This window comes from Pyrus communis, chromosome 15 (assembly GCF_041283825.1).
Source record: "Pyrus communis isolate YQ-2024b chromosome 15, ASM4128382v1, whole genome shotgun sequence".
Classification (NCBI taxonomy): Eukaryota; Viridiplantae; Streptophyta; class Magnoliopsida; order Rosales; family Rosaceae; genus Pyrus; species Pyrus communis.
This window is the reverse complement of record NC_142579.1, coordinates 29747328-29759998: the sequence shown is the minus strand read 5'-3', so window position 1 is coordinate 29759998 and position 12671 is coordinate 29747328. Positions and strand designations below refer to the sequence as shown.

The 12671-nt window shown below is 37.6% G+C and overlaps 3 protein-coding genes across 3 annotated transcripts; all 3 read right to left on the bottom strand.

The window, feature by feature from the left end:
- Positions 1-1121: 1121 nt before the first annotated feature.
- LOC137708336 (PRA1 family protein F2) lies at positions 1122-2403 on the bottom strand. Its single transcript, XM_068447396.2, has one exon. The coding sequence runs from the start codon at positions 2395-2397 to the stop codon at positions 1792-1794; it is 606 nt and encodes a 201-aa protein (XP_068303497.2). The 5' UTR covers positions 2398-2403; the 3' UTR covers positions 1122-1791.
- A 133-nt stretch (positions 2404-2536) lies between these two features.
- LOC137708346 (uncharacterized protein At4g29660) lies at positions 2537-5118 on the bottom strand. The gene is made up of 2 exons (XM_068447406.2): positions 4759-5118; positions 2537-2886 (listed from the first exon to the last, which is right to left on the bottom strand). Exons 1-2 carry the CDS (start codon positions 4939-4941, stop codon positions 2779-2781), a joined length of 291 nt encoding a protein of 96 aa, XP_068303507.2. The 5' UTR covers positions 4942-5118; the 3' UTR covers positions 2537-2778.
- A 354-nt stretch (positions 5119-5472) lies between these two features.
- Positions 5473-8362, bottom strand: LOC137740791 (thioredoxin-like 2, chloroplastic). Its single transcript, XM_068480593.2, is given in 5 exon segments — positions 5473-5749; positions 5752-5854; positions 6241-6405; positions 7325-7510; positions 7924-8362. Coding segments are annotated over 5 exon segments (684 nt in total). The 5' UTR covers positions 8122-8362; the 3' UTR covers positions 5473-5717.
- Between the last annotated feature and the right edge of the window lie 4309 nt (positions 8363-12671).

Sequence of the window (12671 nt, the reverse complement as noted above, 5' to 3'; positions counted from 1 at the left end):
GGGATGTTTGCCATTTAGTGGCTGCCAAGTGCCGACTTTTTTCAGAAGCTAACATTTTGCAAGGAAAAAGCATTTTTTGTTAGTACAGTCAGCCAAACAGAGAAAAAGAACAAAGATTACCATAAGCTTATGGATTAGATGGTGTAGATAGATAGCACCGGATTTAAATTGAATTAGTCAACTCAGCTTTGCAAATTTGATAGGAGTGTGGATATCTACTGAGCTGGATTTCCAATACCTTCACCTTTCAAAAAAAAAAAAAAAAAAGTGAAAGAGCGGATGATGTCTATCGCAATGGTCAAGAGTAATGTTGTTTATGTATTCTGGTGCAGGTTTGATTCTCACCGATCTTCCCCCTTAACAACTAACGCACTGATGTTATCGTTTGTCAAAAAATAAAAATTGGAACAACAAAGTTTACTAGTTTGATCTGTTTTGAATTGATGCCAAAGGCGAAGTTGTTACGATTTTGTTGTTTTTCGATCACCCAAAGGTACAGTACAAGGCGTTATTCAGCGGTGCATTCGGAGGTTTAACATTTCGGCGATTTCATCTGCAATGGTTGAGCAGTTGGATGGAAATGGGACGAGGAGACATAGCCAGATCTTGATGGATGCAAAGTTGGAACCTAATATGTCTTCACAAAGTGTCTTGGTTGCTTTACATTGTAAATGTTGTGCCTTGGTTGCAAGGGAAACCATAGTCTAGAATGACACTTTCTACCTAGGGACCCAACCTTTGCACTGAAAATAGTGGCTGAAAAGTGGAGCTTTTCATAACCATTTTGATATTTATTTTTTATTTTTTATTTTTTGTGTAAGAGATAGAGCGGAACTATATGAGAAAAAAGACGGGTGAAGAAGGGTGGAGGGAGAAATGAAGGATAATGCATGAAACAAAAATTTAAAATGAAAACACTTAAAACTGTGTTTGACTGTAGTTTTTTTTTTTTTTTGGTAGTATTTTCTTCTCTTTCTTTCACAAAAAGATGAAAACGAAAAAAGAAAAAAAAGTTATAAAAAAAGTGCTAAGTTTGCCAAAATATGAAGAGGGTTCCAACCTGAGAATCCAATTCTCCTAACTGACCCTGCATTGGTATCATGACACAAAGGATCTTGCAATTTGGTTGAATTTAACATATTCTTTGTAGCTATATACAATCAAGCTTAGCCTGGACGTGTGATTGAAGAGTTCAAGATAATGGAACAGATTCCAAAAGCATACTGATCTAACTCATATCTGCGTTCGGAATCAACCTTTGAGTATATGTTCTTCTCCCATCTTGGAAATTTGGAGAAAAAAGGTGCATTCTTATCTACCCATCTGTCCACTGTGACAATGTGGAAAGAAAAGATGGAGTTGGTTGAGCCTTTTGCAGCCTTCTGTTTCCATCAATTCTCATAAAGGAAGAACCTGAATTTTCCTTTTATCTCCATGGAGCTTCTTCGCAGTTTCAGCTCCAATTGCATGTCACCATTTACATATGAATTTACAGACTCTGGGTCCTAGAGCCACGTGTCATTGAACCCATAATTCACCATCGAGAACAAGGAAATTTTGGAAATAAAATAAAGAAAATGATTCCCGCATTCCTGTTTTCTCCTTTGTTTATATCCTTTGATTCTCTTTCGATTTTCTCAATCCAAACAAAAGAAAAGAGAGGTGTGATGAGGGAGAAAAGTAGAGTGCGGAAATCATTTCTATTTCGGAAAAGAAAAGACGGTGAAAATAAGGCCTTACTTTTTTGCGATTCCAGGTAATAAATCATCAATCACCAATATGTAATTCTCATTATTTGGCCAAAGAATAAGAAGAAGAGGCAGCATGTTTGAGAGGCAGTTTGAGAACATGTGCACCACCTTCACCTGATCCAAGCCCTTCTTCATCATCCACAATGAAGACATCCTCAGGCTCCCTCAGAGCTCCATGCACCAGAACAACCGCGAGGCCAATGGAGAGTCCGGCGATGATATGATATCTCGCATTGGTAAGGAAAAGTGCGACGACTGTGACCACCAACAGAGCCATCGTCACCACTCGTTCGTTGATCCGGTACCCTAGAATCATCAAGGGTTGGTCATGCAGGAAAAATAGAAAGAACCATGCAACCATCATGACGACGAAGACAATCAACGAAATGGGGTGCCAAAGGAGGCTAAGGAAGAGGAGGAACAATGTGATGATGGCGTAGTTCATGCGATAGAAGACGACGTTGGTCTTGATTCTGTGGATTGATTGGTTGAAGGTGGAGGGAAGGGTGAGATTTTGCAGTTGTATCATCCCCAGCCATGGTCTTCGGTTCTCTAGGCCTGTCCGGATCTGTTCTTTTGCGCGTATGACGAAATGTTGGTTCGATGATGGCGGAGGTTCGGTCGTGATAGTCCCGTACGTTGTCATTGTCCGGTGGCGGAGACGGAGAGAAGAATTGAATGGTATGGAGGTCTGTGGCAGAGACTCTGCAGAATGCGTGTAGCTTGGATATCTAATTTTTGGGGAGAAGTTTAGATCACTGATCACGCATCAGCTACGTGTTAGGTTGATGTTTAAGCAAGTTTGTATTGATCACATGATGTTTTTGTTACAAAATTATATAAGATGTTTTATTTATAACATCGGATGTACAAAAAATGGTTCAGCTGAAATGGACGGTGACGATTGTTCCATACACAGGAGACCTTTCAAATCGACAAAGAAGCCTAAACGGTTGACATTCATCAACAGAAACATGGCACAGAATAATAGAAGCTCGTTTAACAATTTCTTCGACTTGTCTATGACTCACTGAGTGGCTGGGACTTCTCCTTGCTGCACCCTCCACGGTCCTCCGTAAAACTTTGGCTTCATAAGAGGCACTGCCTGCCCAGGATGTTCTTCCCAGTATTTTTCCTGTACAATACCAAAAGGTGTATTTTTTATGAGGTCTTCAAAACTTGACATGAGAAGATTTATCTCCATTGATTTTCGGATATATAAGTCGACATGTAGATATGTATATACAGTTAAACCGATTCACTGATATCTAAATGTCAAAAAGATATAAAGCTACTCAGCATAGATCTCCTAAAAGCGGATGAAGGGAGCTTGATAGGATTGAAGATCATCACATATAAACAAGCAAGCAACGAAGACAAGAATAGTTAAGTGAGATCAGCAGACACATTGAGAATTGTTGACAGAACTACTATGGCACCAAAACTGTGTAGGAATAATTTCCAAAACAGTGAATTAAAACTGGGGAGGAACAAAACTGGAACGATGAGATGGTTGCGTAGGTAACCGTTGAATTTGAAATTCAAGTTGCAGCACTGTTTGAATGATTTGCAGCCATCAATTGGTTTATTTGGCTGCAAGCGATTTGAATTAATGCAGAAAGATGTATCCCAAATTGGTACTGTTTGGTAGTTAAATTATGGCCTTTGATCTTGTATGTGATTTACTCCAATGGCCATTATACGATTCAGAAAATAAACAACTCTTCATTGAAGAGTTGTGACTGATACTTCTGAATGGGCATGACTCGTTTGAAGAGATAAATCAATCTCTAGAAATAGAGATTGTTTCCAGCATATTTGGATATAACCAAAAAGTTCTATTTCTCCCTCTCGAAATCACAAGTCTCCATTATTATTATTTTCATACAAAAACCTAGAAACTAATAACCTGCAGAATTAGTTTCTAGAATCCTTGAGTTTCTTGTAAGTCTTCTATCGGTGTTGCGTTGTAAGTGCAAGACGCAGATCAACAACAGCAAGTCGCTAGGCTTCATTGTATCCACATGCTCATTTGCATACTCCCCGCTGCACACTAGATGTGGGGGTGAATAGAGTCTGAAAGATAGCGTATTTATATGCGCCTTGAAGCAATCATTCATCCTTCATCATAACCGTAACCCATATGTTCTAAAAATTTCTCCAACAAAATGGAAGCTACAGAAAAGTAGAAATGAGACCCTATTACTTGCCCATCACTCAATAGATCCAAAAAGTAAATCAAATGGGCATCTTGGGATCGAACAGAAAGAAAACCCAAAGGTGACTCGATGACAAACACGAGAAATCTCCTCTTCAGGCCAGAACTGGAAAATAGGCATCTTTTCCAAACCCTGTTCCTCCGCTACCCGTAATTAAAATTTAGAAACCAAAGCGTATCAGCTCTGTGATTAAAAGCCCGATGCCAACAACAATAAACTATCAATGCTGAAGTAAACTAGACCTACTGAACCAATCAAAAGTGTGAAGTCAATTAAGCATCAAATGCTACTCCTTCCATCTCCAAACCTGATGCCAAATCTCTGACACTCCTCTCAACTGTACATATAGTATAAACTCAAACAATGATATATATACCTTCAAGCAGAAGACACAATGCCATAAGGCATTCTATCAAATTACATCTCCTAAACGACACATAGTTCAAACAAACTCAACAAGTTTACATATTTATCAGCAAATTGATTTCAGTCCAATAAAAGCTTCAAGAAAAAACCGACCTTCGGTCCATGATAACTAAATCATAGATTTATCAGCAAATTATTAGCAGAGAGATCAATCAATAGGTTTCAAAATTTTAACATTTGAAGCTGAACAAGAAAATGGAAATTTTCTAACTTTCTATTCCTTAACTTTGGGCATCAAAACTAAAAACCCATATAAAAAATTTGGGTTTTGATCAACTAAATTAACCCAGAAAATTAATAATAATAACAATAAATACAAGCAAAAAAAGAAAAAAAAAATGAAGACCCAGCGAAATGAGTACCTTGTAAAGCTGCTCAGTGATAGCAGAACCAATGACCCCGGTGTAGAAAGCGGCGACATAGATGGTGACCAATGGGGTGAGCGATTTGGGTCTGCTGTAGGGCTCCACCATGTTCCAAAGAATCATCCTTTCCCACTTGGTGTAAACGTAGTCTGCGTATTTCCTCCATAGATAGCTCGTCATTTTCACCTGATTTTATTGATCGGTTCGAATTGGGTGTTTTCGCAGTGTCGCTGCGAGAGGATATGTAATCTAGGGTTTGGGCTTTATTGGAATTTTCTTTTCTTTTCCCGAGCTTTCTCGGCAGCCAAACGGAGTATTTGAGTCGGCTGGAAAGGGTAAGCGTGGAAGAAGAAGGAAAACACAGTTGCGGTTGGAAGAGAGGGAAGCACGTGACCGGGACCAAAACATAATTGTAAAACGACAAGTCGTTTACCCTTTTTCTTCCCTTTATTTTGACAGTCGGACTTTTTTACCCCCGGATGTTGTATACTATCATTTACAATGGAAAGAGACTTCAAACTCGAGTGCAAGAGAAAAAACACACTACTATGGCCAACGAATTCACCGCCACCCTAAGTCTAATATTAGACTATGCAAGTTCTAGTAGCATATCATTGAATTAATCAAGCAGTTTAGAGCCTTGCACTCGAGGTCCTCTGTTCAAGACTTCGAGGCGCCCCATCCCCCAATATCGCTTGAAAACGAAACCTATTTATAAAAGAAAGAATCATTCATATCATATTATGAGCCTGGAGTTTCTTTAACCACAGAAATTTCAATTACATACATGAAATCCAGAACAAGAATGGAAAAGAATGTGGCAGAATAGCAACTTGTGCTTTTGGGTTCTCTTACATAAATATACAGAATACAGGTAGAAAGCTTAAGCTGACTATCGATGGGTTTGATACTATGGACCGGTTTTCTTTACTACAATTGCTTGAGTCGAAGAAGTTCTATGATGAGGCAGATTCTAAGGGCTTGTCTTCGGAGCTGAGGATGGTTCCGGTATAAGATCTCCAACTCCCTTCGGAGGGCCAATGCTGCAACGATCTGTGTTGTGTAATGCAATAGCATCCTTTAACTTCTGTAACTGCATAAGGTTATGAACACAATCAGGTAGTTTACGATGAAAATGGATGTGAAACTTCCTAAAGGCATTAAAGGAATACTAAAACTTGGCCATCCACACTACCCGCATGACAAATAGAGTTAAGACATTTACAAGAAGATAACAGAAGATGATTGTTCTCAACAGTATGACAATCGAGTTTACTATAATCAACATAATGCTAATTTATTCAGCTATACTAATCGGAGTTGGAGTGCTAAGCTAATGATGATTCTGAAAATTGAGAACTAGGTGCTTCAGCCGGTATAAACGGTCTTTGAAGGAGAGACTAATAAACATGGGATTCAACGTACTGTTTTACCCATCTTCCCGATATCTAACTGATAAAAATAAAGTTCAATAACTACCTTAGCAAGTGAACATGAAAAAGATTCAAGCTGTCCCTCAGATCCACGATAGAAGTGGAAATAGGGAAGCACCTTCACATTCATACTTTTGCACATTGGTTTGTTCTCGTCGAAGTTCACTTTCAGGAATAAAATCTCAGGGTGGTCTTCAGCTGTTCTGCAGAGCTGACACATGTATTAAACAATAATGTCAGGAACATAGCACCTCAACCATATAAAAACAAATTTGAAACAGTGTAATACATTTAACGTCATTTAAGTTTCTATTGAAGGGTGTTAGTTTCCAGGACATTCTTTCAAAATGAACTTCAAAATTGAAGGATTCTTAAGTTCCATTAAACATTTAAGCTGAAATCTTGGGTAGAGCTATCCCCTCTCTTCAAAAAACAGTTACCATATACTGATCAGTCAGAATGTTTCTCATGAAATGACACCTCTCGACAACAGAAGGCAATGTTCCAAAAACAATGAAGCAGCTAACCAAGGCATGCTCAGCATCTAGAAACGCTTAATACAGTATATACCATAGCGGCATACAATTAGTGTAGAAAAAATATTGATGGTTTAAGAGTTTATATGTTACGCTGGCGTTGCATATAAGACAGTTCTCGAACTAAAGAGGAACACCATTAAGGATGCATGTCCAAATCAATTTCTGTCTGGATCCCAATTGCAGAAACATATATACAGCATTTTGAACTTGGTTATTTCTTTTATTTTAAACTTAGGCAGCATACAATACAACCATATAAAAGTAAAAGAACCAAAGAAAACACTCATCTGACCGAAATTAGTCCCGGTTTATCCAACAAGACATGCCACTGCTTCCTTGGGCACATTTGACATCTGGAATCAAACCATTCTAGTGAACTTGAAGTCTTACAGTTCAAGTTAGCAAGAATAAACCAGGAAGGTTTCAATAACACCAGTCCTATAATACCCGTATGTATTCACATATATGCGCATGGACATTACCTTCTTCACTGCCTTGTTTAAGTCAAACAACTTACGAATTATTATTCACGAGCTATACGAAAGTTTTTCAAGCATAAAGTAACGAGAAGGAACCGAATTATGAGATTACCTTAGGAAACAATGCACGGCAAGAAGCACACCAAGTCCCATAGAATTCTACAATTACTAATCTATCACCAGCTTGGGCTAAAGCACTCAAAAACTCTGGAGTAGAGTGAATGTCGACCATATTCGGAACACTTCTTTCCCACCATTTTGGCTGGTCTTTGTCTTTTTCAGCAACAGTAGCCTGCACCTGCATGTAGTGCACAAGAACCCATTGGACAAACATTCTTTCACAACATCAGCAATCAGCGTAGCCCAAAACTTGGGGAAAACTAACAAAACATCAATTTCCAATCCATTTTCGCCTTCCCTTTCAATATTTTCCCTTTGTGCAACTGATACCAAAAGCCATATTATCGAAATTAGCTAAAGCAGCGAAATGCAATGGAATATGACAACTTCAACAAATGGGGTTCCCAAAAATGCCTCTAATTTGCAGACAACTTGCCAATCGAAACCCAATTCACAAACAAAATTACCAAAAGCTATCATATACTGCCAAATTACAACACTTCAACAAATGGGTAATCGTAAATTCAATCAAATATTAAGCAGATGACAAAAAAATAAAAAATAAAACTTGCCAATTGTGGATAGAATTACCTTGAAACTAACCAACTGCTTTCTGGTTCTGAAAGCAAATGGAGCGACAGACGAATACGAGAGGGGATAAACCCTCCTGTATGGGTTTTGATTGGCTGGGAGGCCCGGTTGCAGAGAATTGAAAGAGGAGGCGAAGGAAGTGAGCAGAGACGAAGAGAAACGAAGTGAATGGAATGGCAATCTCAAAACATCAGCCATTTAATTAAAATACTTGAAAAAAACAGAGAAAAGTACTGAGCTTTTTGAAAGATAAAAAACTGAGAAATGGTAAGAGTCAAAGGCAGAGAAGAAGAAAGGCCATGGCTTTTCGAGAAAGGAAGAGTTTTTGTATTACTATCTATACTGCTGCGTGTGTGAACCAGATGGTACCAGAGGACGGACGATGTTGCTTGGTCCGGGTCGATTCCACTTCTATTTTCACTTTCCAATTTCAAGGACTTGCTCATTTTTTGGGTTCGGTTTTTTTGTTACGTTTGTAAAATATTTAACGGATATGGTACACGAAAATGTGTTATTATTTTACCGTATAAATATTATGTTTAAATTTTTTTGTTCTTTTTCTTTTTAAAGTTTAAAAAAATTTCATTCATTTGATTTAGAGACTTTAATTTTTATACGAATAAAAAAAAATTAACGATTCATATGATATTACTTTCATAGTCGTTGATTTGTTATCTGAACTACATGCTAATGAAACCTTCTTTGTCAAATGTCAACTAAAAGAAGGTGAAAATTTATTTTTGTCTTCTTTCACAACAAAAAAGTTAAGGACAACAATGCAATTTCATAAAATAAAATTTTACTGTTTTTTGTTTAAGCCTCACCTACAGGTGATTTTATCAATTTTTACTTTAAAAATATAAATAAATAAACATATCTCCCTTCTTCCCCACTCCCACGTTGTTTTTGTCACTCTCTTCCTTTCTTCTTCAATTTAAAAAACAAAAGTAAAAATTTCACACGCTTTGTGTATACTAGTCTATCAAATTGATGATTAATCACAATGATATTGCTAAAAGGTGTTCAAATTAGTTAGGTTTTTTAGAATGATATTTGGATGAAAAAGAGTTCTTCTAGGACATTCTTTACAAAATGAACTTTAAAACTCATCATTCTCTAACATTTTAACCAATATAACTACATAAGGAAAATTATACGAAATGACCTAGTAGACGGAGCTCACACACTGTGACACGTGGATGTGTGCTCATTTAATTGATTATTAGACGGAGCTCACGCACGATATGTGTGTAATTATAAAAAATTTAAAAACACACTAGGTTTAAGAAGGAAGTTAGGAGAGAAAGAATATAATAATATGGAGCCACCAACTAAAGGAGGTCACGTTGAAGAGGAGCCACCAACTGAAACACAAAATGTCGATGTTGGCGGCAATGTTAGCAATGTTCAAGGAGCCTAGGTTCAAGAAGGCCAGGTCAAAAAGGTTTAAGGAGGTAACGATTTGGCGACGGCGAGGTGAACCAGGCTGAGGAGGAGGTTAATGGCGGAGGGCTGGCCATAGCCGATGTTGAAGATGAGTATAATTTCTTAAGGGAGGCTCCAGAGTCGGCGACTGGATAGGGGGCTGATGAGGAGCTGGAGGATGCAAATGAGGCGGTGGAGGATATGGACGAGGAGAAGGAGTTTTACCCAGAAGTTGAGCATATGCGAAAATAAGGTATTATGAAATTGTGGATGGCCATCAAGACCCAGATGGCGAAGAAATTGATTGCCCTAGTGATGAGGAGAGTGAGGATGAGGAGAATGGTGAGGAGAGTGATGATGCTACTTTGATCAGGCTAAAGATGAGGACAACTATGGGGTTGAAGAGGAGTTTGATGAGGCTAAAGAGGAGGACAGCGATGTGGCTGAAGATAAGGAGATGAAGATCGATGGGGCTGAAGAGGATGCACAAATGAATGACAGACAAGATGCCGATCAAAACCCGAATGAACTTGATCTTGAGGCTGAAGACAAGGAGATCAATGAGGCTGAAGAGGATGCACAAATGCATGACGGACAAGATGCTGATCAAAACCTGGATGAAATCGATCTTGACTACCCTGAAGCAAGTAGTGATAGGGACAGGGAAGGTTAGGTAATGATCGATCGAATACCGATGTACGTACCTAGTATTAAGTGTTGGAGTCTTTTAGAGATATCATGTATATAATGGAGGATCAGCAGCAGACTAGCAGCTATTTTAGTATTCCGAAATGAGTATTAAGTTTTTAGAGATTTGTTCTGGTCTCAATCCATTTATGCTTAGTTGAAATTTGTTGATGGTGTTGTTTGAGATTCGAATATGGATATGTTTGGGAGTTGGGATTGCAATTTTAATTCCTTAGTCTATATGTCAAATCGTTTTTGACCCTGCAACAAGACAAAAGGTTAACAAACCAGTAACTTGGTAGTAGAACATCATCAAAGTCGAAGATAATTATGACATAAAATGGTAATTCCCTATTCTATATGTCAAAATGTTTTTACTTTTGCTCACGCATCAGACACAAGTTAGAATTTTTTTCACTAACCTTAGGTTTGTGCCGTGATAGAATGGTATCAGAGCTTCATGGATTAGACACACTTGGGAAAATGTGGAGCCTTTTAGGTTGAATTGAAATGAGATAGTGACATAAAATTTTAAATTATTTACCTAATCATTAGTAAAATTCAACAAGTTGATGGGAACAAGTGTTGAGTTGCCACATATTTATTATTTTCCTTTTTATTGTAATAAAAAACCTCAAAAGAATAATATCGTCGCCTTTCCATTTTAGCTCAAAAGTTTGGAAAAATCGATCATTTAGGAAGTGACAACAATGGTGTATTTATTCTTTCGATGTTTTGAATTCATGTTGTCCTTTCAAACACATCAATATTATACACATTAAAAACTCCACACTACATATTTTACTCCCTCGCATTTTTTTTTTCTTTTTTCCAACTTTCAATTTTTTATTTTTTATTTTATGTAAAATGAACTCATTTTTTAATATAAAATCTATAAATATACCTTTTTTCAATTTCAAATGTACCCTTATTTAAAAATATAAAATATAACATTTTATTTTGTAAAAAAACTCAAAAATTTGATAATTGTAAGTCTGAATTATTAATCTTTATAGGATTACAGGGAGAAATTAATACTAAAAATTAATATTTTTCTTTCAATAAAAATATTCAAATTTAATAAGATTTTACTATAAGATTTTGGTCGAATAAAATTTCAATCAAAATAATGTACCCATGTGCATTTTTGGGTACATTACTATATAGCTTATCTACATTTTTTTTAAGGCTATGGATACATTCTTTTGGACACACCTCGACCTAAATCAGGACGTGTTGGCTGTCACGTGAGAGTGACGTAACCATGTGCACAGTGCGGAAGCAAAATGATAATAAAAATGCGAATAAATAAAAACCAACTACTAGCAGTCCAGCTCAGTGCGAGATTAAGTGTGAAATACACAACCAGAGCATAAGTAGCCTACGTGCAGTCCAGCAGGACAAATACTAATTATTCAACACCCAAAAGTGATCCTACATTTGTGAAATCTGTCAGAACCACCACTGGAATCCTCGTATGCCACCAACGATAACTCCTACCTAGAACCTGGAGGGGCGCAAAATAGAAAGTGTGAGTAGGCAAAAACAAAGCTTTTCAAAATCATTTAATTTCTCAAAAGTTCTAACCCCTCGCTGTAAAACCTGTATAATTTCCCAGAAAATAGGATATATATATATCACAACCATGCTCAGAATAGCAAAATCACCAATATGCCATGTCAGATATCTTAGCATAAAAATATATGTAAGCCAGGTGATATAAATCATGCAAATGATATGTCAGCCGGAGTCACCTAATGTGACCTGTACGGCTCAAATCCACATCTCAACAAATATAAATGCACACGAGTCGAAACCACCTAAAGTGGTCTGTACGACAGGACTGAGTGTAAATAAATATGCTCAAGTGCTACGATCACGTGAAGACTGTGCGAATAATCGGGGGTCATCTACGAGTCGGAACCACTTATAGTGGTCTGTACGACAGAACTGTGCACCTAACTTGAATCCAAGATGAGTGTATGGTGTGGGAGGTGAACATCACGTGAAGGACTGTGCCCTAACTCTAGGCGGGAACACTAACACTGGGGTGCAGGTTTATGAGCTCTCAACACATTTCACATAATATCAATTAACAAAAACAATCTACAACTCACCTGGAACTTACCTGAGCGTCCACCGCGTCAAATCACAATATGCACATAACATACAAATTCAAAGATGATGTACGTATAAATCAATATGCATGGCATTTCTAAACATAATTTCATTCAAATTCATTTTCTGGGAAAAATACCAAGTATATAGATATATACTGAAAACCAAAAGCCCACTCACTGGTATGTGGAAGGGTTGTAGCCCCCAAGCCTCGATTGACTGCGCTCGTCCTGAGAATAGGTCTCACCTATAAGTGAAACAATTATATAAAAGTTAATTTAAAGCACATAAACAAAACTAACTAATAAATTCTCATACATTGCTCAAATGAGGTGTTTGAATATATCAACGTGATCTACTCAACACCACGAACATCCCCATAATTTTAGAAAAATTTTCCGACCACCCACTCGCCACCACACGCCGGCCAAGGCACGGCCAGACGCGCCCCTACGCAGCCACGTGCCTGGCATGCCTAATGGTAACTGTTAATGTCGTTAGGAATATTCCGTTAAAAC